The sequence below is a fragment of the Lepus europaeus genome, chromosome 16, assembly GCF_033115175.1.
Source record: "Lepus europaeus isolate LE1 chromosome 16, mLepTim1.pri, whole genome shotgun sequence".
In the NCBI taxonomy this organism is placed as follows: Eukaryota; Metazoa; Chordata; class Mammalia; order Lagomorpha; family Leporidae; genus Lepus; species Lepus europaeus.
The window spans coordinates 90,383,288-90,410,076 of NC_084842.1; the positions used below are offsets into that span (position 1 = coordinate 90,383,288).

A 26,789-nucleotide genomic window follows, 5' to 3' on the forward strand; every position below is an offset into this window, starting at 1 on the left:
TGTGGTCACCACCAAGACTGGCCTTGGGGGGGGGGGGCCGGGCGCACCTGTGCTGGCTTCTCCCCGCGGGCCCTGGGCATCGCGCACCGCAGCTCCTCCACGTTCGCCTTCAGCAGCAGCTCCTGAGCGGCAGCACAGGGGTCCTGGGCTGCACTGGGCAACCGCCAACCAGCTGCTCCCTCCTTCCAGGGGGCTCCCGGCTCACCTCGGCCCTGCGGCGATTGTCTCTCTTGATCATCTCCAGCTGCTGCTGCTCCTTGGGCACCTGGTAGGTGCTCCGAGGCACCTGTGTCGGGGTGGGGGCGATGAGGAAGATAGCCGAGGTCAGTGGCCTAGGCTCCTGGCTGAAGAAGCTGCAGGTGGGGTAACTGTGGGGTTGCTCAGCAACAGGTCCCCATCAACCATCTACCCTCCTACCCACCCAACCACCCATCTACCCACTTACCCACCTAACCATCCATCCATCCACTCACCCATCCATCCATCTACCCACACACCAACCCACCCACCTATCTACCCACCCACCCACCCACCCAATTATCTACCCACCCAACCACCCATCTACCCACTTACCCATCTAACCATCCATCCATCCACTCACCCATCCATCTAGCCATCCATCCATCCACCCACACACCAACCCACCCACCTATCTATCCACCCACCCACCCAATTATCTACCCACCCAACCACCCATCTACCCACTTACCCACCTAACCATCCATCCATCCACCCACCCATCCATCTAACCATCCATCCATCCACCCACACACCAACCCACCCACCTACCTATCCACCCACCCACCCAATTATCTACCCACCCAACCACCCATCTACCCACTTACCCAACTAACCATCCATCCATCCACTCACCCATCCATCCAACCATCCATCCATCCACCCACACACCAACCCACCCACCTACCTATCCACCCACCCACTCAATTATCTACCCACCCAACCACCCATCTACCCACTTACCCACCTAACCATTCATCCATCCACTCACCCATCCATCTAGCCATCCATCCATCCACCCACACACCAACCCACCCACCTATCTATCCACCCACCCACCCAATTATCTACCCACCCAACCACCCATCTACCCACTTACCCACCTAACCATCCATCCATCCACCCACCCATCCATCTAACCATCCATCCATCCACCCACACACCAACCCACCCACCTACCTATCCACCCACCCACCCAATTATCTACCCACCCAACCACCCATCTACCCACTTACCCACCTAACCATCCATCCATCCACTCACCCATCCATCTAACCATCCATCCATCCACCCACACACCAACCCACCCACCTATCTATCCACCCACCCACCCAATTATCTACCCACCCAACCACCCATCTACCCACTTACCCACCTAATCATCCATCCATCCACTCACCCATCCATCCATCCACCCACACACCAACCCACCCACCTATCTATCCACCCACCCACCCAATTATCTACCCACCCAACCACCCATCTACCCACTTACCCACCTAATCATCCATCCATCCACCCATTCACCCAACCACCCATCTACCCATTCACCCACCCACCTATTTACCCAGCTGATTATCCACCCACCCACCCACCCACCTGTCGACCCACCCACCCAGCTGCATGCCTGCACTCACTGCTTTCATTTTGGCCAAGCTGGGAACTGGTTCTGGCATTGGGATGGCACGGGGCCTGGGGGCGGTCAGGTTGAACTCCTTGGGCTCTGTGGCCTTAGCCTTGGACTTCAGAAGGGGGACTTGACACGCCGACACTCCCTCCAGCTGGCTGATCAGCTCCTGGACCTTTGGTTGCCATCTTGAGGGCGGACATGGAGAGCCTCTCAGGCCCCACGTGGTGTCTACCTCGGGTGGGCCTCCTGCTCGGGGCACCGTGCCAGCCACACCCTGCAGCGCCACTCTCGGCGTCCCTCTTGTACAGGGGGGGAAACTGAGGCTCAGAGGGACGGGGACATCACAGCTGCAGGAGGCGGGGGTTCGGGAACGAGCAGCCGCTGGGACATGGAGCTAGTCTGGGCCAGAGCAGATGGCACTGGTGAAGGAGGGTGGGGGTGGGGAGAGGGAGCCAGTGAGGACCAGGAGCGTTCCTGAGGGCCGCAGGTGGCGAGCGAGCTGGGGCAAGGGAGCTGGCTGGAAGGGCAAGGGTGGCGTCCATTGCAGGGAGCCATCTGGGGAGGGGGAAAGGGAGGGGGCAGTATGACTTGCAGAGCTCCTGCCTCACATAGCCACCCTGAGGTGGGAAGGCCAGTGTTCCCACCTTTGGGGCAGGAGGTATGGGATGGGACGCAGGGAATCCCACATAGGAGGCTGTGGAACCCGACTGGGCAGCTGCGGGCATCCTGTGGACAGGCAGTAGGTCCAGCCTGGTCAATGGGGAGGTGGGCCAGCAGGGCCGTGCCCGCTCTTGTGCAGCTCCCCCGCCCCGCCCCGCCAGGCCTCCCACTCACAGCTGGAACCCCCTGGCCTCTCTGCTGACCCCTGCAGGCAAGGTGAGCCCTGTGCTATCAGAGGCCAAGGGGGGATGAAGCAGGGATGCTGACCCTGGGCGGAGGCAGGGGAGGCCTGGGAGCAGGGCAGGGGGCCACTAGATTTAGGCTGGAACCCACCACAGCTGAACTGCTGGCTGTCAGGCGGCCCCTGCCCTACACCCACCCTTCTTGGGGTCCACAGAGAGGCAGAGTGGGCGGGCTCCAGGGAAGAAGCTCACGGCCCCTGGTCCAGGCTGGCCCTGAAACCCAGCGTGGAGAGAGCCAGAATGCTGGACCACAGCCGGCTCCTGTGCCCAAGGCCGTGGCCGCCCCCCAGTCTGGACACAGGGCTTCTTTGGCCCTCCCCCTCCAACACGGCGACCACAGACCCTCAGAGCTTCTGTGAGCAGGGAGGCCCTGTGCCCACCAAGGCCCCCGAGGCCCCTGTGTCTCCCACCTCATCAGGGGGTCGATCCAGTTCTCCTTCACATAGTTTGTCTCGTAAATGAGGCTCCACTCGTCCTTGATCCAGGAACACAGGTTTACGGGGTTGAAGAAGAACCCGAGGAACTAGGGAGGGTAGGGGCTGTCAGGGGGGCCGGAGCCTTGGCCCAGACCCCCAAGCTGGCGAAGCCCCCGGGGCCCCTCAGTGGGGAGAGTCTGGGCTGGGGGCAGCTCGGCTCAGGGTCGCCGCTGTGCTGCGGGTGGTTGGGAAGAAGCCACATCTCTCGGGACAGTCTGGGTGGGGTAGGGGCTCCGCCCCTGCTCACCTGCCCCAGCCCAGCTCCCCAGGACCTGGAAGGACCCACACCTCCTCTGGGCAAGTTGTGCTGGACCTAGAATCCTGAGAATGAACCCAACCCTGTGCTTGCCCAGGGCATGGTCTGTGGACAGGTCTGGGTAGAGAGCCGGGGGTCCCTGCCCTCCCTGGGGGAGGAGCATGTCTGCCTGGCCCCTGGCAGTGGGTGTCTGGGCCCTGGCCTGGGCTTGAGGCTGCTTGCCCCGGGCAGAGCCTGGCCCTGGGGGTTTGCAGGCTGTTTCCAGGCTCCTGGGTCCCGGCCTCCCAGACTGGGCTCCAGCAGACGCAGGACCTAACTCACCAGGCAGAGCCTGCGTCCCTGGGAGCTCTAGGTGCAGGGGTCCCAGAAGCTGAAAACATGGCCAGCTTACAGGGCTTTGTCCAGCGAGGGTGTCACTGGAGACCCCTCCATCCGGGCCTGAGGTCCTGAGAGCCCAGCGCCATGCACCACTCTCCCCCAGGCAGACTGATGGTGAGGCAGGAAACATGGTGCCTGGGTCTGGGTCCCTACAGCTCACCCTGGTCCTGGGCCTTGGGAGGTAAAGCTGTCTAGCAAGGGGGCAGCAGCAGGCAGAGTGCCCACCGCCCTCAGCAGCCTCCCCAGGGCCTCCACACCCCTCTCCAGTCACCAGCCCCCTCTGCCCTCGGCCACCCGCCCTCACCCACCCTGTGGCCTCTTCCAGCTTCCCCTGCTCCCCTGGGGTCCTCACCTTCCTCCTGCCCCACCCCCTTCACATCCTCTGCCTCACCAAACCCTGCCCCGCCCTGGCACACACACACATCCCAGCTCGCTCTCTCTCTCTCACACACACACACATTCCAGCTCACACACACACAGCACACATGTCCCAGCTCATACACAGAACACACACACACGTCCCAGCTCGCTCTCTCTCTCACACACACACATACACACAGTCCAGCTCATGCCCACACAGCACACATGTCCCAGCTCATACACAGAACACACACACACACATCATCTCAGCTCTCTCTCACACACACACATACCTCCCAGCTCTCTCTCATACACACAAACATGTCCCAGCTGATACACACACACACAAACACACATGTCCCAGCTCTCTCTCACACACACACACACGTCCTAGCTCTCTCTCTCACACACACACAGCACACATGTCCTAGTTCTCTCTCACACACACGTCCCAGCTCTCACACACACACAGCACACATGTCCCAGCTCTCTCTCTCTCACACACACACACACACACACAATGTCCCAGTTCTCACACACGCAGCACACACACACACTTCCCAGCTCTCACACACACACAGCATACATGTCCCAGCTCTCACTCTCTCACACACACACACACACGTCCCAGCTCTCACACACACAGCACACGCACACACGTCCCAGCTCTCTCACACACACAACACACATGTCCCAGCTCTCACCTTTTTTTTTTTGACAGGCAGAGTGGACAGTGAGAGAGACAGAGAGAAAGCTCTTCCTTTTCCGTTGGTTCACCCTCCACTGGCTGCCGCGGCTGTCGCTCTGTGGCCGGCGCACTGCGCTGATCCGAAGCCAGGAGCCAGGTGCTTCTCCTGGTCTCCCATGTGGGTGCAGGGCCCAAGGACCTGGGCCATCCTCCACTGCCCTCCCGGGCCACAGCAGAGAGCTGGCCTGGAAGAGGAGCAACCGGGACAGAATCCGGAGCCCCGACTGGGACTAGAACCTGGTGTGCCGGCGCTGCAGGCGGAGGATTAGCCTAGTGAGCCATGGTGCCGGCCAAGCTCTCACTTTCACACACACACAAACATGTCCCAGCTTACACACACACATACACGCATGTCCCAGCTCTCACTCTCACTCTCACACACACATCTCATCTCATACACACACAAGACACATATCCCAGTTCACAACACACTCACACAATACAGCTCTCTCACACACATGCACACATATACACAGCACACACACAGAGCTCACACATACACACATCTCAGCTGTCACACACACAGTGTGCACACACACAGCTCATGCACACACAGAGCTCCCATACACACACAACACACAGCATACACACATACAGAGCATACACACACATCCCAGCTCACACACAAACAGCTCAGGCACACACAGAGCTCACACACACATAGCTCTCACACACACACAACACACATGACCCGGCTCTCTCTCTCACACACACGCACACAACACACATGTCCCAGCTCTCTCTCCCTCTCTCTCTCTCTCTCTCACACACACACACACAATATACATCCCAGCTCACACACACACAGCATGCACACACAGAGCTCACACACAGCTCTCACACACACACACAACACACAAGACCCAGCTCTCTCTCACACACACATGCACACAACACACATGTCCCAGCTCTCTCTCTCACACACACACACACACATAACACACATCCCAGCTTACACACACACAGCTCATGCACACACAGAGCTCACACACACACACAACACACACAGCGTGCACCCACACAGAGCATACACACACAGCATGTACACACAGCTCTCACACACACACACAACACACATGTCCCAGCTCTCTCTCTCACACACACACACACATAACACACATCCCAGCTTACACACACACAGCTCATGCACACACAGAGCTCACACACACAGACACAACACACACAGCATGCACCCACACAGAGCATACACACACAGCATGTACACACAGCTCTCACACACACACAACACACACATGTCCCAGCTCTTTCTCTCTCACACACACACATAACACACATCCCAGCTTACATACACAAGCAGCTCATGCACACACAGAGCTCACACACACAGACACAACACACACAGCATGCACCCACACAGAGCATACACACACACGGCATGTACACACAGCTCTCACACACACACAACACACACATGTCCCAGCTCTTTCTCTCATACACACACACATAACACACATCCCAGCTTACACACACACAGCTCATGCACACACAGAGCTCACACACACACACAACACACACAGCATGCACCCACACAGAGCATACACACACACGGCATGTACACACAGCTCTCACACACACACACAACACACATGTCCCAGCTCTTTCTCTCATACACACACACATAACACACATCCCAGCTTACACACACACAGCTCATGCACACACAGAGCTCACACACACACACAACACACACAGCATGCACCCACACAGAGCATACACACACACGGCATGTACACACAGCTCTCACACACACACACAACACACATGTCCCAGCTCTCTCTCTCTCACACACACACATAACACACATCCCAGCTTACATACACAAGCAGCTCATGCACACACAGAGCTCACACACACAGACACAACACACACAGCATGCACCCACACAGAGCATACACACACACGGCATGTACACACAGCTCTCACACACACACACAACACACATGTCCCAGCTCTCTCTCTCTCACACACACACACATAACACACATCCCAGCTTACATACACAAGCAGCTCATACACACACAGAGCTCACACACACACACAACACACACAGCGTGCACCCACACAGAGCATACACACACACGGCATGTACACACAGCTCTCACACACACACAACACACACATGTCCCAGCTCTTTCTCTCATACACACACACACACACCCACACACTTGTGCACGCGTCCCAGCTGGGCTGCTGTCTCCACCACCAAGGCCAGGAGGCCGCACAGGGCTGCAGTGGGCCCGGCCCTCCCTGGGCTGCAGTGGGGGTGGTCTGGGACAGCCCTCTGGCGGCCTGGCTCATGCCAGGACCACCCCCCGGGGTCGGCCCCAGCTCCTGTGAAGGTCACGGGCCCAGGCTGCCTGACGTGCCGGGGTGTGGGTGGCAGGGCTTCCTTGCAGAGGTTTTGGGACAGCGTCCTGTGGCTGGTCTCTTTCGGAGTGGGAGGCAGGCAGAGGAACCCTACTCCCTAGGGAGCCCGGCCTTGCCCAGGGGGACCTGGGGCTTGGGGCTGGGAGGGAGGCCCTTCCTCCCAGCAGCCGTCAGATGGGTCCTCGCCCAGGCGCCTGTGCCAGGGGCGCCATGCTAGCCCTGGTGCTGAGTGTGGCCAGCGCCCTGCCGTCCTGTGAGCCCCACGGCAAGCCCTGGGCGCTCTGTCCCGGGCCAGCATCCTGGGGCTCTGCGGCCCCCATCGGTGTTGGGCAGCTCCGCCTCTGCAGAATCAGGGCCCTTGCCCAACAGTCATGAAGAACTGACAGCGACAGCTGAGCACACACCAGCGCAAGCCGCTCTGAGCTGGGGAAGCCGGCCTGGGGTCGGCCCCAGGGCGTCTCTCAGAAAATGTGCTTCTTTTCCATGGAAAAACAAGCCCGCTGCTTAAAGCAACCACGTGAATGCTGACGGTGAATTCCTTAAGGAGAACGGAAAACAGTACTTCCGCTCCCTGCACCTGTCCGCGGGCCATGGGCCTGCGTGGGCCCTGGTCCTAGAACTCTGGACTGTAGCTGGCGCCGCGGCTCACTAGGCTAATCCTCTGCCTGCAGCGCCGGCACCCCGGGTTCTAGTCCCGGTCGGGGCACCGGATTCCGTCCCGGCTGCTCCTCTTCCAGGCCAGCTCTCTGCTATGGCCCGGGAAGGCAGTGGAGGATGGCCCAGGTCCTTGGGCCCTGCACCCACATGGGAGACCAGGAGAAGCACCTGGCTCCTGGCTTTGGATCAGCGCGATGCGCCGGCCGCAGCGGCCATTGGAGGGTGAACCAATGGCACAAGGAAGACCTTTCTCTCTGTCTCTCTCACTGTCCACTCTGCCTGTCAAAAACAAAAAAAAAAAGAACTCTGGCCTGTGGCGCTGGCAGGCGCTGCTGCTCCAGGCCCCTCCCACCTGCCCAGGACGTGAGCAGCCCCTCCAGAGCTGGCTGCTTCCTCCCAGAGGCCCTGAGCAGTCCTGGGCCTGGGTCTCCCCATCCCCCCCAGAGAAGGGTCCTGGTGGCAACGACCCCTCTCTGAACGGAGCAAGGAGGGGCAGCTGTTTGTGCTCCTCTCGGGCTGTGTGGCCTCTGGCAAGTCACATGACCTCTCGGTGCCCCCCCCCCCCCCCCGCACCCTCCATCGTGCTGAGTACCGCATGGGAGCTGCCATGCGGTCGCTGTGAGGACCAAGCACTGGAAACTCCCGGACGCAGCGGGCAGGGAGCAGCGGCCTTGGCAATATACTGTGGTCAGCCCACCCAGCTGCCCACAGAAGTGGCCCCAGGCTCCTGTAGGCTCCCCTCAGCCCACCAGGACCCTTCCCTGGGCTCTGACGCTGCCTAGGTACCTGGGCGAGGGACACTCTGCTGCACCTAAGGTTGCGTCTGGGAGGTTCCAGAACGCAGTCGGAGGTCGCTGGAGGTCAGCACCCGCCCGCACAGAGGGGAAGTGACATCAGCTCTCCCTGGGGTTGGCGGGCACGGGGCACAGTGTGCACTTCTGATCCAGCTTCTTGCTCCTGCGCACCTGGGAGGCAGCAGGTGACGGCTCAAGTCCCCTCCCCGGGTCCCTGCCACCCACGTGGGAGACTCACTGAGTTCCTGGCTTTGGTCTGGCACAGCCCTGGCTCTTGTAGGCCTTTGGGGGGTGCACCAGGGGATGGAAGTGTGCTCTCTCTCTCTCTCTCTCCCTTCATTCCTCTCCCTCTCTCTCTGTCCCCCCCCCCCCCTCTCCCACCGTCTTCTCCCCTCTTTCAAACAAAATGGAAAAAAAATCAAAATAAAAAAGGAAAAATCCCCCAGGACAGAAGCCACACGTGGAAGGGTGTCACAGCATAAACCCACCGGAGTCTCTTTTGTCAAAACGAAGCAGAGAGGGGGGCCCTGGGCAAGACAGACCTCCGTGCTCCCGGTCTCTTGCCGCCCTGGAAGGTGGGAGGCAGGTGGGGGCGCTCACCTTGCGCATCTTGTCCACGGGCTGGGCGCTGATGATGTCACAGAAGAGTGGGAAGCCGAGCTCCTCCAGCTGGAAGGTGGCCAGGTAGCAGGTCACTGGGGGGACAGGACGGGGCTGGCACGGGCGAGGAGGGCCGGCGCCGCCTCTCAGCAGAGCCCACTCTTGAATCTTGGGGAGTCTGCCGGGGGCTTCACAGGTGCCCTGGGGAGGCAGTGGACCAAAGGCCAGGGCCCCGCCCCTGCAGGGAGCATGGCGGCTTGTGCTCACTGTCTCACACGTGCAGGGCGCCTGTGGCTTCAAAGCACTTCACAGATATGATCTCATCTGAGAGAAATCGGGACTCCCAAACGCCCCCGGCGCTGAAAATGAAATCGTTTTGGATTTTTGTTCCATTCTGAGAAGCTGAAATGGCCCCAAGCCGATCGGAAAAGGATGAGCCTGGACGAGGAGCCCTCGGCGGGGCAGGACTGCGCTCAGGCCCCTGCTGGGGGGGCCCAGACATGCCGCAGGCCACACAACCTGGGCTGGGCGGCCAGGGACTCTGCACGAGCCCAGCTCTGGACCTGGCATCGGGCGCCCCTCCCTCCCTGGCAGCATCCCAGAGCTGGACCCACCTCCCCTGCAGTCCAGTCTTGTCCCCAGTGGCCACCCTGCCTATGAAATGGCACCCCGTGGGCAGGCGTCGAACCCAAGCAGGAGGCCCGGGCACAGATGTCTCATATCTGTGAGTGGGAGCTCGGCTTCCCACTCTTCTGCCCGGGATCAGCCCACTGTAGCGTCGGGGTTAAAGTTCAGGAAGCCAGGGCTCGGCTGCTGCCTCTCTCCACCCAGGCTGCCTGCTGGGGAGGGCCATGCAGCCTCAGACAGGCCAGGCTTCCCTCAGGGGCCAGAGTCTCTGGACAGGGACAGCAGAGCCGAGGTCTTTCTGCCGTGAGCCTGGGACTGCGGACCTGAGTCTCCGTGCTCCCATGTGTGGGGTGAAAAACACACCCACCCTGGCCCCCAACTCACAGGCAGCCAGGGAGGGGCTGCTGCAGAAACACGGGTGCTGGTTACTCCCCAGGCCCAAAGCCACACCCGTCAGCCACTTCTCACTGGCGGGAGGGGCAGCAGGCACAGCCCCCGGGGATGTGGGATGTGCACGTACCCTCGAAGAGGCTGTAGTCGGCCCACAGGCAGAGCCGGCCAGCCCGCACGTAGAAGGCATCCACCACGATGGTCAGCAGCTTCTGGTACTCCAGACACCCGGACAGGAGCTCCAGAACAAAGGCCTGCTTCTGCGGGCTCAGAGCCTGGAAGAGAGACAGCCAGGGACTGCCGGAAGGGACCAGGAGGAGAGCAGGGCCAAGGAGGGGACAGCCCCCCAGGGCTGGGAAGAGGCAGTTAGTGGGGCCCCCGGCCCTGGACTGCAACATCGGGAATGGGCCCGAGGTGGCCCCATGGTTCTCTCAGGTGACCACCAGGCGAGTGGACAGAGGAGGTGAACCCACAAAACCATGAGCCGACAGAAAGCACGCAAGAACACAGAGGTCATGCAGGTGCACTTAGGTGAGAACTGGGCTGGGGGGCGGAGGGGGGTGGGGAGCACAGACCTGCAGGTGCACTTAGGTGAGAACCGGGCTGGGGGGGGGAGAGGGGGTGGGGAGCACAGACCTGCAGGTGCACTTAGGTGAGAACCGGGCTGGGGGGCGGAGGGGGGTGGGGAGCACAGACGTGCAGGTGCACTTAGGTGAGAACTGGGCTGGGGGGCGGGAGAGGGGGAGGGGGCACAGAGCAGGTGCACTTAGGTGAGAACTGGCTGGGGGGCGGGAGAGGGGGTGGGGAGCACAGACCTGCAGGTGCACTTAGGTGAGAACCGGGCTGGGGGTGGAGAGGGGGTGGGGAGCACAGACGAGCAGGTGCACTTAGGTGAGAACCAGGCTAGGGGTGGAGAGGGGGTGGGGAGCACAGACCTGCAGGTGCACTTAGGTGAGAACCGGGCTGGGGGAGGAGAGGGGGTGGGGGAGCACAGACGAGCAGGTGCACTTAGGTGAGAACCGGGCTGGGGGGGCAGAGAGGGGGTGGGGAGCACAGACGTGCAGGTGCACTTAGGTGAGAACTGGACTGGGGGTGGAGAGGGGGTGGGGGGCACAGAGCAGGTGCACTTAGGTGAGAACCGGGCTGGGGGGTGGAGGGGGGTGGGGAGCACAGACGTGCAGGTGCACTTAGGTGAGAACCAGGCTGGGGGGGCGGGAGAGTTGGTGGGGAGCACAGACGTGCAGGTGCACTTAGGTGAGAACCAGGCTGGGGGGCGGGAGAGTTGGTCGGGGGCACAGATCTGCAGGTGCACTTAGGTGAGAACCAGGCTGGGGGTGGAGAGGGGGTGGGGAGCACAGACCTGCAGGTGCACTTAGGTGAGAACCAGGCTGGGGGGGCGGGAGAGTTGGTGGGGGGCACAGACCTGCAGGTGCACTTAGGTGAGAACTGGGCTGGGGGTGGAGAGGGGGTGGGGGGCACAGACGAGCAGGTGCACTTAGGTGAGAACCAGGCTGGGGGTGGAGAGGGGGTGGGGAGCACAGACAAGCAGGTGCACTTAGGTGAGAACCAGGTTGGGGGTGGAGAGGGGGTGGGGGCACAGACCTGCAGGTGCACTTAGGTGAGAACCAGGCTGGGGGTGGAGAGGGGGTGGGGAGCACAGACCTGCAGGTGCACTTAGGTGAGAACTGGGCTGGGGGGGCGGGAGAGGGGATGAGAGGTTGTGGTTAACGGGGACCGAGTTACGTGATCCACTTATAAATGACACACTTGGGAATGGTTGCAGCAGTAGATTTGGGGCCACCATGTTCGGCGTAGCGGGTAAAGCCCCTGCTTGTGACACAAGCATCCCATAGGAGTGTTTGTGTCCCGGCTGCTCCACTTCCCATCCATCTCTCTGCTGTGGCCTGGGAAAGCAGTGGAAGGTGGCCCAAGTCCTTGGGCCCTCGTGGGAGACCGGAAGAAGCTCCTGGCTCCTGGCTTCTGCCTGGCCCGGCCATTGCAGCCACTTAGGGGAATGAATCAGCAGATGGAAGATCTCTATCTCTGTGTCTTTCCCTCTTTCTCTGATTTTCAAATAAACAAAACAAAATCTTTAAAATAGATTTTATATCATGTGTATTTTGTCATAATATTTTGTGAAGATATATTTATTTGCAAGAATTCCAGACAGAGAGAGAGAAAGAGAGAAAAAGAGAGAGAGAGATCCTCCATCCGCTGGGGCTGGGCCAGGCTGAAGCCAGGAGCCAGGAGCTTTTTCCTGGTCTCCCACGTGAGTGCAGGGACCCAAGGACTTGTGCCATCCTCTGCTGCCTTCCCAGGGTGTTAGCAGGGAGCTGGAAAAGAAGTGGAGCAGCCGGGACTTGAACCTGTGCCCATATGGGATTCTGGTGTCGCAGGTGACGGCTCCACCCACCACACCACAATGCTGGCCCCCATAATAATTCTTAAACCTGAGTGCATATAAAGGTTTTTACACAAACGGGTAAAAAAAAAAACTGAAAGATGGAAGCACAAACAAGGAAAACGTCTGAAAGCAGGATGGGAGTGGATGTTGGGCCTCGCCTGGCTCAGAATCCCAGCTCTGGATCCAGAATGCAAAGCCTGGGAGATGGTGGGGAGAGTGCAGGGGACTGGGCCCCTGCAGTCAACAGCCTGGGAGACCTGGGTTGAGTTCTGGACACCCTGGCCCAGGCCCGCTGTTTGCGGAGTGAACTATCTGGTGGGAGCTCTCCCTCTCTTTGCTTCTTTAAAAAAATATATGGCAGGGTGGGGGGGTGGGGGGAGCAAGATGGGAATCAGCATCTCGCAGGAGCGGTTTTGTCCCCTTGGGGTCCAGCGAGCTGGCGCTGCAGGCGCTGATGTCGCCACTGACCCCGAGGGACATTCTGGTGTTTGAAACCCGTGCATGACCTCATCACTTCATTGGAAGAAGTCACCGGCTCTGCAGGTGGAGCATTGCAAAGGCACTAGGTGTTTTGTTTTGTTTTGTTTTGTTTTTTTTCCCAAATAGAGTTAGACAGTGAGAGAGACAGAGAGAAAGGTCTTCATTCCATTGGTTCACCCCCAAATGGCTGCTATGGCCAGTGTTTTTGCGATCCTGGTCTCCCACGTGGGTGCAGGGCCCAAGCACTTGGGCCATCCTCCACTGCCTTCCCGGGCCACAGCAGAGAGCTGGACTGGAAGAGGAGCAGCCGGGACTAGAACCCGGTGCCCATATGGGATGCTGGCGCCGCAGGCGGAGGATTAACCAAGTGAGCCATGGGTGTGGCCCCAGGAACTAGGTCTTTGAGAAGGTGCAGGGCTGCCCGCGCGGCAGGGGCGGCTGGGTGGGACAGGCGGAGCCCTTTCCAGAAGCAGTGTGGAGGCAGGTCTCAGCGACCCTGCATCTGCTCCTCCGGGAATCAAGGGAGCCGTCCAGGAAGCAGAGGACATTCATGCCCCAGCTGCTCAGGGCGCCGGAATGCCGGGTGGTCCCTCGGTGCTGCCACGGGCACGGCGCACCCCTCCACAGGTGCTCCTAGAGCGCCCCGAGGAGGGGACAAGGCAGTCAGCACACACGAGGTGGACACACTGGACGTGGGGCGGCTCTGTGGGCGCCGGGTGCCTCTGCCCGGTGTGCTGTCTCTCCACGCATGACTTCCTAAATGGGCGAGGGCCGCTTCCACGGCAACTTAGAAACGGCTAACGTTTTCCTTCAGCCAGTCGGTCCCTTCTGGGTGTGTCCAGTGCCTTCCCGGGTGTCTGCACTGACAAACAGAGCTCAGAGCCGTCATTCAGAAAAGAGCCGGGGGGCAGACGTGGGGCGGGGTGGCTTGGGGCTCCCACATCCCATAATCCGAGTGCCGAGGTTCAAGTCCTCATCTGCTGCTGACCCGGCTTCCTGCTGTGCACCCCGGAGGCAGCAGGTGGTGGCTCCAGTACTTGGCTTCTTGGCGCCCACATGGGGGACCTGGATTGAGTTCTGACCTCCTGGCTTCGGGCTGTTCCAGCCCTGGCTGTTGTATTTGGAGAGTGAACCAGGCAGACAGAAGTGCTCTCTCTCTCTCTGTTGCTCTGCCTTCAAATAAATAATAATAAGCAAGTAAAACTTCTTTTTAAAAAGATTTATTTATTTGAAAGGCAGTTGGAGAGAGAGAGAGAGAGAGAATCTTCAATTGCTGGTTCACTCCACAAATGGCTGCAACAGTTGGGGCTGGGCCAGGCCAAAGCCAGGAACCCGAACTCCATCCGGGTCTCCACGTGGGCGCAGGGGCCCGAGCACTTGGGCCTCATCTGCTGCCTCCCCGGGGGCATCGTCAGGGAGCTGGGTCAGAAGCAGAGGAGCCAGCACCCCTATGTGCAATCAGTGGTAGCCCAACCTGCTGGGCCACGACCCTGACCTCGACAACCTGAGTGACCTGGGGCCAGCTTCCACCTGTGTGCCCAGGAGCATTCTGTCTGGCAGATGGCGGCGTCCCCCCCTGCCTTCCCCGCACCAGGGCCCAGGAGGCTGAGACCGGTCTTCGCACGCCTCACCCCTCTGCGTTCTGGCCGCTCTCTGAGCTGTGCCAAGGAGACCGCCACCAGGAGAGCCGTGTCCGGGCAGGCGCTGAGCCTCCCAGGACACAGTGCTGAGCGCCCCGAGGCCGAGAGCGGCGGCGGCTGTGTCTTGGCAGCGCCAGGACCTGCCACACAGTGCTGACACTGGTTCTTCCTGCCCTCTCCCCCGCCTTCCAGCCAAGACAGGAAGTCCCGGGCTGGCTGCCCGGCTCCTGCTGGAAGGCGGCCCCTGTCGGCCCTGGCTGCCGGTTCCCCTCACCCCCGACACCACAGAGGGTCTCGGCTCAACTCCCAGCTCGTTCTCTGCCCACGCTTCTCCCAGCTTCAAGGCTGCGTCCAGCTCAGTGACCGGGACGCCTCGCTCCTCGCTCCCAAAGCCCCACACCCAGGGCTGCCCCCCCCAGCCTCTCCTCTGCCCCTTCCTCACTCTGCTTCCCAGCCCAGCACCCAGAGCGGTCCCGTCCCTCAGAACCTTCCAGACAAGGGCCTGCTGATTACGTGCGAGCGAGCGCCTGGAGCCTGAGTGGGCCGGGTCGGCCAGCATGTGCTGGGGGCCAGGGAGCGACACCTGTGTCCGTGCCCAGGCCGGACCCACGGCCAGGTCCTCACCACCGGGAAGGGCAGGGCGCTGGTGCTGGGCTGGCAGCCCTAGGACGTGAGGTGTCCAGCCTGGGAGGCCCTGGGCGCGTCCCCGCAGGAGGCAGAGAGGAGGCTCTGCACACGGCAGCGGGACCCTGGTCCTGAGCTCCCGTCACTGTGTGTGGCTCCGTCTTGGCCAGCCACCGCGAGGGCGGCCGCAGCAGCCTGGAAACCTCCACCGTCACTACAGCCTCCTCCCCCGGGCAGGAGTCCATCCGCGTTCCCAGGAATGAGTTCATCTGCTGGGACCCCGGATTAGGGTTTGGTGGGGCCGGGTGGAGGGCAGGGAGGTGGCCCGGGAGCCGCCTGCCCACGGCACAGGATTTGCAGTTCCACTGGTAACGCCTGCCAGTCAGAGAGACAGGTCAGCCAGAAAAGTGGGCAAAGGCCCACGTGGGAGACCCAGGGGAAGCTCCTGGCTCCTGGCTTCGGCCTGGCCCAGCCCCGGCAGCTGAGGCCATCCGGGGAGTGAACCAGTGGATGGAAGGTTCTCCCTCTTTCTCTGGCCTTTCAAATAAACAAAGAATCAGCAAAGAAAAGCAGTCAGGGGAAGTCGAGGCTCTGGGTGCCACGCGACACCCCCTCCCCTCCCCTCTCCTTCCCACCTGTGCTGCTGGGGACAGTGTGCTGGGCTGAAGCCACAGCCCCCAACTCCCCTGGCTGACAGAGCCACGTGGCAACGATAACCAATGAGCTGTAACGCCAAACCGCTAGCCGTGGCTCTTCGAAAGGAAGGCGGATTCAGCCGGCACTTGCCTTGTGCTGTTGGCCTTTCTTTCCTCTCCCCTGACCCCGGTTCTTGATGCAGGGTTGGAGGGTGGGCAGCCGTTTAGTGACTGTGAGGCGAAGGTTCATGCTACGGGTGGCTGAGCAGAGAGGAAGTGGGGTGAGCTCCTACTGGCAGCACCAGCTGCCTAACGTCCTCTGGACGGCAGACTGCTTTTGTTTTTTATTACAGATTTATTTATTTATTTGAAAGTCAGAGTTACACAGAGAGAGGAGAGACAGAGAGAGAGAGAGAGAGAGAGAGAGAGAGAGAGGTCTTCCATCTGCTGGTTCACTCCCCAGTTGGCCACAATGGCCGGAGCTGCACCGATCTGAAGCCAGAAGCCAGGAGCTTCCTCCGGGTCTCCCACATGGGTGTAGGGGCCCAAGCACTTGGGCCATCTTCTGCTGCTTTCCCAGGCCACAGCAGAGAGCTGGATTGGAAGTGGAGCAGCTGGGACTGGAACCGGTGCCCATGTGGGATGCTGGCACTGCAGGCGGCGGCGTTACCTGCTACGCCACAGGGCCAGCCCTGGCAGACTGCTTCCTCTACACACAGTCACCTCTAAGTTCTTTGGGCCACTGGTTTCCTAGATCCTGGCACAGCCAAGCACATGCTCCTCACGGATGCAGGCCCAAGCAGGTGGCACAAAAAGGAAAGACAGTTCCAAAACTGGTGGCGATGCAAGGAAGCGCTGGTTATAACCCCGCCAAGCACATTCTCACCTACTTGATTGGCAAAGATACCAAGGTTTGCCACACACCAACCTGGCGGTGGTGTGGGGCACAAGTGCTGCTCACCTGCCGGGAGAGCAGCCATGAGCACCTGCTGAAGCCACGGGGGCCAGTAACACCCTCACAGCTGGAATCTGGGTGCACCTGCTAGGAGCCAGGGCACAAGCGGGCCCGCCAGGCCCACAGCAGCTGGACACAGGAAAGACCAGAGGGACGGGGGTGGTCACGTTGGCCACGGCACAGCCAGGCCTGCCGCCAGAATCTGGACCACACCAGGGTGCCGGGGCATGCGGCAGAGCTGGGACGCCTCCCACGAAGCCCGGCTCAGTGAGGAAAGCCGAGTGAGGACTGCGTCACGGCACTGCTGCCTTGCCCAGAAGTCCTAAGATGCCCGCCTGCTCTGTCTTCATTATCTGTGGCCGTCACGCACAGCTGCGGGCGGTCATCGGTAGGGGTTTCTCTGTGTCACGGTTCTGGAAGCTCACGGCATCTGTGGGGCTCTGGTTAAGGCCTCACAGCGCTCCACGCCTGGGGGGAAGCTGGGGGGGGGGGAGCCAGTGCCTGCTCTGCAACAGCCCGCTCTCCTGGGAACTAACCCAGTGCCCCCCGGCCCCCCGCTCTCCTGGGAACTAACCCAGTGCCCCCCGGCCCCCCGCTCTCCTGGGAACTAACCCAGTGCCCCCCGGCCCCCCGCTCTCCTGGGAACTAACCCAGTGCCCCCCGGCCCCCGCTCTCCTGGGAACTAACCCAGTGCCCCCCGGCCCCCCGCTCTCCTGGGAACTAACCCAGTGCCCCCCGGCCCCCGCTCTCCTGGGAACTAACCCAGTGCCCCCGGCCCCCTGCTCTCCTGGGAACTAACCCAGTGCCCCCCGGCCCCCGCTCTCCTGGGAACTAACCCAGTGCCCCCCGGCCCCCCGCTCTCCTGGGAACCCAGTGCCCCCCGGCCCCCCGCTCTCCTAGGAACTAACCCAGTGCCCCCCGGCCCCCGCTCTCCTGGGAACTAACCCAGTGCCCCCCGGCCCCCCGCTCTCCTGGGAACCCAGTGCCCCCCGGCTCCCTGCTCTCCTGGGAACTAACCCAGTGCCCCCCGGCCCCCCACTCTCCTGGGAACTAACCCAGTGCCGCCCCGGCCCCCCCAGCTCCCTCCTGCCACGGCCGTGTCCAGGCTGTCTCGACCTGGGGCTTGCAGGGCAGCCACAGCACTGTTTGCCTGTCACACGCGTGGCTGTGTGCTTACTTTTACGTGTAAAGTTGACATAATCTGAACACATTTTTGGCCGCACGCAGGCCAGGTGTGGCCGGTCTCCGGAAGGGAGCACGGGGGACACCTCTCCTCTGCTGGGTCCCCGGGGCCAGGAGGACGGGAGGCCCCCACTGAACCACTCAGAACCTTTGGGTTTCTAATTCCGTCAGCAACCTTAAGGTAACAGATCTTGGGGCTGGTGCCATGGTGTACTACGTTAAGCCTCCGCCTGCAGTGCCAGCATCCCAAAAGGGTGCCAGTTCAAATCCCAGCTGCTCCACTTCCGATCCAGTTCTCTGGTATGGCCTGGGAAAGTAGCAGCAGATGACCCAAGTGCTTGGGCCCCGGCACTCAGCTGGGAGACCGGGAGGAAGCTCGTAGCTCCTGGCTTCAGATCCGCCCAGCTCTGGCCGTTGCGGCCATTTGAGGAGTAAACCAGCAGATGGAAGACCCCCCCCCCCTCTGTCTTTCCCTCTCTCTGTCTGTATCTCTATCTCTCAAATAGATAAAATCTTAAAAAAAAAAAAAAAAGATAAAAGATCTTTTCTGAGCCCAGGCTCAGGAAAAGTAAACACCAGGCACTGGGGGACATGGCCCCCTGGGAGGAGGCCCCCCCGCCCTGCTCGGCCCCTCTGGGGGCAGGTCCTCAGCCCCTGCTGAGCCGGTTCAGACCCCTGGGCTTCCTGGATGCCCCAGGCCTTGGTGATGCTCCAGATATCTGTGTCCCCCAGGCTGGTGACCATGGCTGCTCTGGCTGGGAAGGCAGGGTCTCGGGGCCTGGGGTAGGTGAAGGAGTGACCGAAGGCTATGCCCAGGGAGCGAGGCCACCTGAGTCTACCCAAGTCACCCCTCACAGAAAGCTCACAGCCCTGGGGCAGAACTGGAGGCAAAGGACTGACCTGGGCACCTCTTGAGCTGCCCAGGGCCCTGGACGATGGGGGTGCAGAGAGCTGGCAGCAGGAGGTGCTGCAGGGAGGGGACTCCCCCAGGCTCTGCTCCCCCCCTGAGGGCCTGGCCAAGCTGCCCAGAGCACCCCCTTGCTGGCCGCTGGCCACGATCTGCTGTCCTGGCCCAGCTCCAGGCTGCCCACCTGTGCTTGGTCCTGCGCCTCCCTGATGCTGGTCCCTCCGGCCGCCTCCATTTCCCTAGAATGACCTGGCTCGACTCCATTCCGGAGGGTGGGATCTGGAGGGGCCCCTCTGCTACGTGCAGGGCCCGTGTGCGTCCAGCGCTGCCTCTCTGATCCATGGACAGGACTCCAGTGAGTTCGTGGAAAACATGTTTTGGTGTAGAAAAATTTGAAACCCATGCATAAGTTTTTCATAATATGCATTTCTCATAGATTTTTTAAAAAAGATTTATTTATTTGAAAGACAGAGTTACAGAGAGGCAGGGGCAGAGGCAGAGAGAGAGGTCTTCCATCTGCTGGTTCACTCCCCAAATGGCCGCAATGGCCAGAGCTGTGCCGATCTAAAGCCAGGAGCCAGAGGCTTCTTTCAGGTCTCTCATGTGGGTGCAGGGGCCCAAGGACTTGGGCCATCTTCCACTGCTTTCCCAGGCCATAGCAGGGAGCTGGATGGGAAGTGGAGCAGCTGGGACTCAAACCAGCACCCATATGGGATGCCGGCACTGCAGGCAGAGGCTTTACCTGCTATGCCACAGCGCTGGCCCCATCCCATAGATTTCATAAAAGTGCTTTTATTATTTATTTCTATTTATTTGAAAGGCAGAAAGAGAGAGAGATAGAGTGAACTAACTTCTGGTTCACTCCTCAAATCCCCCTAAGAGCTGAGCTGGGCCAGGCCAAAACCAGGAGCCAGGAGCTCCTTCTGGGTCTCTCATGTGGGTGCAGGGCCAGGCACTGAGGCTGCTGCCTCCAGGACTCACATTAGCAGGGAGCTGGATCTGAGGCGGGGGTAGGGCTTGGCCCTAGGCACTCGACCCTCGGCACCAGAACAGCCGTGAGACATCTCTGCTGCCCGTGAAGGAGTGCCACTCGGGGTACCCCTTCCAGCGCAGGGCTGCAGAGGCCTGGAAGGCTGCTCCGTGTGTGTGCGTGTGCGTGCGTGTGTGCGTGCGTGTGTTACCGGAGAATGGCAGGGTTCTCATCTTCGCACAAGAAAGAATTCCGGCGTGAGACAGAGTAGTGGGAGGTAAAATAGCAAAGTTTATTAGGGCAGGGACATCCGTAAGGACGGATGGGCACCTCTCCAGACAGGACCTGAGAGAGAGCGCCCAGTCGCTCGGATGGTGGGGGGAGAGCGGGGTTCCATGGTTGAGTGGAGAGATTACACCTGGGCAGGCCAGGCGGGCGGCTCAGCAGAGAGGCAGAGGGCTAAGCTGCTGTCCGGATGAGGCCGGGGGCGGGGGGGGGGGGGCCCGGGGGTTTAAGGAGATGGGTCTTGCCTCCCCACCTCTGCTCCTCTTGGAACAAAATACTTTTTGGATGTAAATAGAAAAACTCCTATCTGAGTTTTCCCCCTGAAGTTATCAGACAGGGGACGCCTGACTTGGCTTCGCCCCACCTTAGAGGAGCCTTAGAGGAAGGAGTAGAAGGGTGGGCGCGTTTAAAGTGCAGATCCTGGGCTGCCCCTGGCAGTTATCAGGCAGAAGGGCGGGGACCCCACCTGGCAGGTGATCGGGTAGAAGGAGCAGGGCAGGATGCTGACATTCCTGGGATGACTTTGAGATGCGGATGCTGGACCCAGATGTCTCCTTAGGCCTTTGTCACACACACATAAGCTCATACCTGACTTCCTACCTAACACGTGTGTGTGGCTTCCAGGCGAAGGAGTGCCACTCGGGGTATCCCTTGCAGCGCAGGTTTGCAGAGGGCCGGGAGGCTGCTCCGTGTGTGTGTGCTTGTGTGTGCATGTGTGGCTTCCAGGTGTACACGCGGAGAGGAGAAGCCACCACAAAGCCACTGCTCCTTGTACCGCCCCTGGGCCCAGCACTGCAGCAGGAACTCTGAGCCGTTTTGGGCCCCAGTCCCACCCTGGCCCCTCTGTCCTCAGCCTCCCTGGGGAGGTCCACGTCTGAAGAGGATCCTGGGCTGCTGGCGACAACAGAGACGACCTCTCTCCCAGCCCTGGCATGGGAGGGCTGCTGCAGGCTCCACGGCTCCCAGCTCCTGGGCCTCCGGCTGCACCAGCCAGCCTCTGCCTCCGCCCGGTCCCTGCGTGCCCGAGTCAGAGGACACCGTGGTTAGACTGGGGCCTCCCTCAGCCAAGGACGACCTCATCCCCAGGCCCTCAGGGCAGTGACACCTGCACGGACTGTTCCGGATAAAAGGACAGTCCCAGGAAACCAGGCTAGCACTGCTGCGTGCTTTGTTATTTATTGATTTAAATTTTAAAATGTGTTTATTTATTAGAAAGACACAGAGAGAAGGGCAGAGTTCCTGCCTGCTGAGTCACTCGCAGATGCCCACAGCAGCCTGAGCTGGGCAAAGCCAGCAGCAAAGAACCCAGCCCAGGTCCCACAGCTGGGTGGCAGGAGCCCAGCTCCATGAGCCAACAGCTGCTGCCTCCCAGGAGCGTGTTAGCAGGCAGTGGGAGTTGTGACCTGGAGATGGGACTCGAACCCGGGCCCTGTGATGGGGGATGCAGGCACCCCAAGTGCTGTCTTAGCCCCTAGGCCACGTGCCCCCTACATACTCAGGAGCCACAGTTTAAGCCACGGCACTGCCGTCACCACAGCCCACCGGCTGCGGGGCTCTGCTCAGACAGCAGAGGCCCAGCCCGGCTTCTGAGGCAGGAGCTGCCTGTGCCCTGGGCGCAGCTCCTTGGGGTGAGCTGGCCCTGCCCGCCACTGCCTGCCTGCTCAGTGTGTCGGGTGCTGGGCTTCACGGGATTGCACAGCACTGGCCGACGTACTGTGGCCCACCAGGTAACCGCCAGGACTCACTGTTAGTCATCTGTTGGCTAAGCCTCTGCCTGCAGCACCAGCATCCCGCATGGGCACTAGTTCCATTCCCAGCTGCTCCACTTCCTATCCAGCTCTCTGCTAAGGCACCCAGGAAAGCAGTAGAAGATGGCCCAAGTCCTTGGGCCCCTCCCACCCACGTGGGAGACCCAGAAGAAGCTCCTGGCTCCTGGCTTCAGATTGGCCCAGCTCTGGCCATTGTGGCTATTTGGGGAGTGAACCAGTGGATGGAAGATCTGTCTCTCTCTAAACTCTGCCTCTCAAATAAATAAGTAAATAAAGTAATAATAATCTGCTGATTGTGGGAAAAAAGACCCTCAAGCCGTTTGTTATAACATTCTTCGCCTTCTGTAACAAAATAAAGACAGCCACGGTACCATTTCTTGCATATAGAAAGTGCCCTTCTCTGCCCAGGGGCTGTAAGGGCTCAGCAGCCCAGTACAGAAGCTTAGGAAACATGTTCCAGTGGAGAGACACAGTGCAGGGCATCTGGGGGAGCATGTGGAATGTTCCAGAAGCACTAGGAGGCCAACGTATCCAGAGCAGAGCGGACTTGAGAGGCCAGGTGGGGGCACTGTGAGGCCACAGCTGCTGCTCTGGTTGTGATGGGAGGGCAGCGAGGTTCTGAGCACGGAGGGAACCTTCTGCGTGACATTCTAGAATATTCCCGTGGCTCCTGGGGGAGGAGAGGCAGTGGAGGGGCAGAGTGCAAACAAGGAAGCCAGTGGGTGGCTTGGCAGTGGGCGTGACGGGTGGAGTGGCAGGGCAGGTGCAGTCGCTGTGGAGTTGACCACAGGCAGATGGGCTTCAGGGGCTCCAGGGCTCCCCGACACCGAGGAAGGGAAGACAGAGGTGCTGGTGGCTGAGCCAGGGCCAGCGGCAGTACAGGGGCATCAACGGACCTGTTCACTCCTGGGTGGGTCACACTGGAGGTGCCCAGAGATCATCCAGCGAGGTCCTGAGTTTGAGTCCAGGGCTCGGGAGAGGGCGGGGCTTGGGGGAGCAGCTAAGGGCTGCTGGCTGGTGAGGTGACCGGGAGGGCGCAGAGATGAGGGGAGCACAGCCCCGTGCACCCCGATGTAGCACGGTCAGCGCCTGGGAAGGAGCAGAGGGTGAGAGGAGACCCTGCCGCAGGCTGTGCCAGGAGCCGATGGAACGTCCCGGAGCTGGGGTCAGCTGGCTCAGAGGTGGGGTGAGACTGGACACACAGATTTGGTGCAGGGAGGTGGGGCCTAGACGTGAGCTGTCAGTGTGGGGGCGGAGTCGGCTTGGGGCGCTGTGGTCTGCGAGCTGTGGCAGGAGTCAGAGACGCAAACAAGGCGATGTGCTGAGGACTGGTTTTCAGAAGGTCTCTCTCTGTCTCTGTCTCTCTCTGTCTCTCTCTCTCCCACCCCCACTTCACTCCACCATGAATGGCAAAGCAGGAGGGGCCTGGCCAGGAGCTGGGGCCTGGATCTTGGGCTCCCAGCCTCCAGCACTGAGGCCGGCAGTCCTCAGCTCCCAGTCTCAGGCACACAGGGCCTAGGGCGGAGGGTTTGAGACAGAAGGGGGAGGAGCTGCCGGCGGGCAGGGCGTCAGTCTGGCTGCCAGAGGGGGTCCGGGCGGGCGAGGGGACAGCCCTCTGCTTGCTCTGCCAGGGGCCAGTGCTGGCAGGAGCAGGGCTGGGCTACACTGAGGCCTTCCCATGGGCTCTGGGCTGGGCAGAGGAGCAGTGTGGGTGCACCTGGCCCTCAGTGGCTTTCATCGCCTCTTCGGATGCTCAGGGTCTCAGGGGAGCTGGGGGCGGGGGTGCTGAGGCGGAGGGGAGGGAGCCACGAGCACTAGGGTCCCTTCCCTCTGCAGACAAGCTTTGTGCCCCTCCCCCGAGCCCCAGCTGGAGGCCACGGCCCTTCTGGAAGTCAGGGCCCAGGCTTCCTGGCGCAGGCCCGGCACCCATGAGCTTCTGCATACTCATCCACCCTCAGGGCTTTCTGGCTGCTGCCTGCAGGTAGCTACAAAGGAGGAACCTCCCCCACCCCTGCCAAGGGAGGCGGGCTCTGACTGTGGCCTGGTGCACAGCTGGGTGACAAGCTGGGGATGGGCCCTGGCCGGAGCAGTCTCCATGGGGGACCAACTCATGTGGGCACAGGAACAGCGAGGCCACAGAAAGGCGGCAGGCGCTGACCAGAGACAGGCGTCCCCAGAGAATGCTCCTGCTCCCACGGCCCCTCTGATCTGGCTGGGGCGTCCCCAGGTGTTCACGTGTCAGGAGCACGGTCCTCAGGGTGGCGGTGCCTTCAAGAGGTGGGGCCCGGCGGGAGGGCCCTGGGTCATGAATGCAAACCACAGGTGGCTGGCGAGAGAGGCTGTAATGACCCAGTGAGCCTGCCCGCACGTGTGTCCCATCCCGACACCAACTGCCAAGGTGTGATGTGGGGGGTGGGGGGCCCACCTGAGCCGGTGCCGTGCTGTTTGGACTTCAGCCTCAGAAGTGAGCTAAACAAACCTTTCTCTGCAGATGGCCCAGCCTCGGGTACTGTGCTACAGCGACAGAAAACAGCCTAGGGCACCCTCCCGGGCTGGGGCAGGCACGCCGTCCCAGGGCCACGTCCGGGCCTGGCCCGCGTGACAGTCCACAGGCACGCCGTCCCAGGGCCACGTCCGGGCCTGGCCCGCGTGACAGTCCACAGGCACGCCGTCCCAGGGCCACGTCCGGGCCTGGCCCGCGTGACAGTCCACAGGCACGCCGTCCCAGGGCCACGTCCGGGCCTGGCCCGCGTGACAGTCCACAGGCACGCCGTCCCAGGGCCACGTCCGGGCCTGGCCCGCCTGACAGTCCACAGGCACGCCGTCCCAGGGCCACGTGCGGGCCTGGCCCGCGTGACAGTCCACAGGCACGCCGTCCCAGGGCCACGTCCGGGCCTGGCCCGCGTGACAGTCCACAGGCACGCCGTCCCAGGCCACGTCCGGGCCTGGCCCGCGTGACAGTCCACAGGCACGCCGTCCCAGGGCCACGTCCGGGCCTGGCCCGCGTGACAGTCCACAGGCACGCCGTCCCAGGGCCACGTTCGGGCCTGGCCCGCCTGACAGTCCACAGGCACGCCGTCCCAGGGCCACGTTCGGGCCTGGCCCGCCTGACAGTCCACAGGCACGCCGTCCCAGGGCCACGTTCGGGCCTGGCCCACGTGACAGCCCACAGGCACGCCGTCCCAGGGCCACGTTCGGGTCTGGCCCGCCTGACAGTCCACAGGCACGCCGTCCCAGGGCCACGTTCGGGCCTGGCCTGTGTGACAGTCCAGCAGCTCTGCCCTGGGGGACCAGTAGGGGGCCAGACCTCAGAATCCTGATGGCAGGACCCCTGTGGTGCACGCCTCTGCTCTCTGGGCCCCTGCCCTGGACAGCCAAGAGACACAAGGGTCAGAGGTGTGGGGCTGGGGCCGGGTCGGCAGTGGGGGGGGGGGGCACCAAGTGGGGTAGGCTGCGGTGGTGGCCAGGGTGCCACGGGTGACACGGACTGGGACGTGGCCCCCCTCCCAGGCTCCAGGACTTCAGCTGGGGAGACCACAACAGGGAAGAAGAAGACAGGACCCACGGGGAAGGGCTGAGGAGCCACGTGGCCGGCCTCAGGGTGTGTGGGGTCCTCACTGCCTGGGCAAGCCCCTCTCCTCCCCGTCGGAGGCCTGGGCGACTACGGGAGCCGTGGCCCCGGCACGGTGAGGGGGTCCAGGGCTGAATCCTCGTATCTGTGTTGGTCCAGCCCGCAGCCGCCCCATGGCCTCAAGTCCTTGCATTGCTGCCAGTGCCTTGCTCCCCGATATCCTGGGTGACCGGGGGGTGTCTGCAGGAGGCAGTGTCCGTCCTGGGGGGACGGGCAGAGGGCACCATTGCTGGCCACTCCCCAGGCTCTCAGGAAGCAAGCCCACGCTGTTTTCCGGGAGGCCCACAGCCACGTGGCAGGCAGGTGTCGTGGACTCGCCTCCCGGGGCCCCGAGCCCCCGGCCCTACCTGCAGCGAGGCAGACACGGTCTCCAGGAACTGCTCCGGGTGGTCCTTCTCAGGCTGAAACTTGTCCAGCTGCTCGACGGCGAGCTCCATGCACTTCCTGTAGTAGGCCATCTCCCAGGGCACGACCCTGAAAAACACCACAGGTCACGCTCTGCACCACCCCTGGGTAGCCAGCCTCATCGGCCCCTCCAAGTCCACTGGGTCACCAGGAGCCTCAGGTGGTGGGCACTGGACGCCTGGAGCTGGAAACCCGGGGGCCACTTCCTGAACTGAACCTTCCCAAGCCGGGCCTCCTGTCCCCTGCCCTGTGCCCTGAGGCTCTCGGCCAGGCTGTGGACGGCAGCAACCTCTGGGAAGGGCCCAGGCCGGACAGCACAGGCCTCTCGTGAGCCAGACTCCGAGCATCCCTCAGGCCAGCCCGGGGCAGTGACTGCTCAGCAACCCTGCCGGGGGGTGGCAAATCCCAGGTGAGGGTGACCTAACACAGAACGTAGAGGAAAGAAGCAGCCTGCAGCCCCCAGGTTCAAAACTGCCAGACCTCCATTTATTTATTTATTTATTTATTTATTTTAAAGTTTATTTATCATTTATTTGAAAGGTAGAATGACAGGGTGGCAGAGACGGGGGTGGGGGCAGGGAGGGAGAGGGAGACAGGGAGGAAGAGAGAGAGGTCTTCCATCTGCTGGTTCACTCCCCAGATGGTTGCCACACCCAGAGCTGCGCCAGACCAGAGCCA

At 61.5% G+C, this 26,789-nt stretch overlaps 1 protein-coding gene across 1 annotated transcript in view; it reads right to left on the reverse strand.

Annotated features, from left to right (window-relative positions):
- The window catches only part of CFAP99 (cilia and flagella associated protein 99), a 39,559-nt gene extending 13,395 nt beyond the window's left edge, over positions 1 to 26,164 (reverse strand). Inside the window, exons 1-7 of the mRNA XM_062213697.1 lie at positions 26,054 to 26,164; positions 10,355 to 10,499; positions 9,208 to 9,302; positions 2,961 to 3,073; positions 1,656 to 1,833; positions 206 to 286; positions 48 to 122 (exon numbers count right to left, since the gene is read on the reverse strand). Coding sequence (XP_062069681.1) covers positions 48 to 122; positions 206 to 286; positions 1,656 to 1,833; positions 2,961 to 3,073; positions 9,208 to 9,302; positions 10,355 to 10,499; positions 26,054 to 26,164 — 798 coding nt within the window. The remainder of the gene's footprint in view (positions 1 to 47; positions 123 to 205; positions 287 to 1,655; positions 1,834 to 2,960; positions 3,074 to 9,207; positions 9,303 to 10,354; positions 10,500 to 26,053) is intronic.
- Between the last annotated feature and the right edge of the window lie 625 nt (positions 26,165 to 26,789).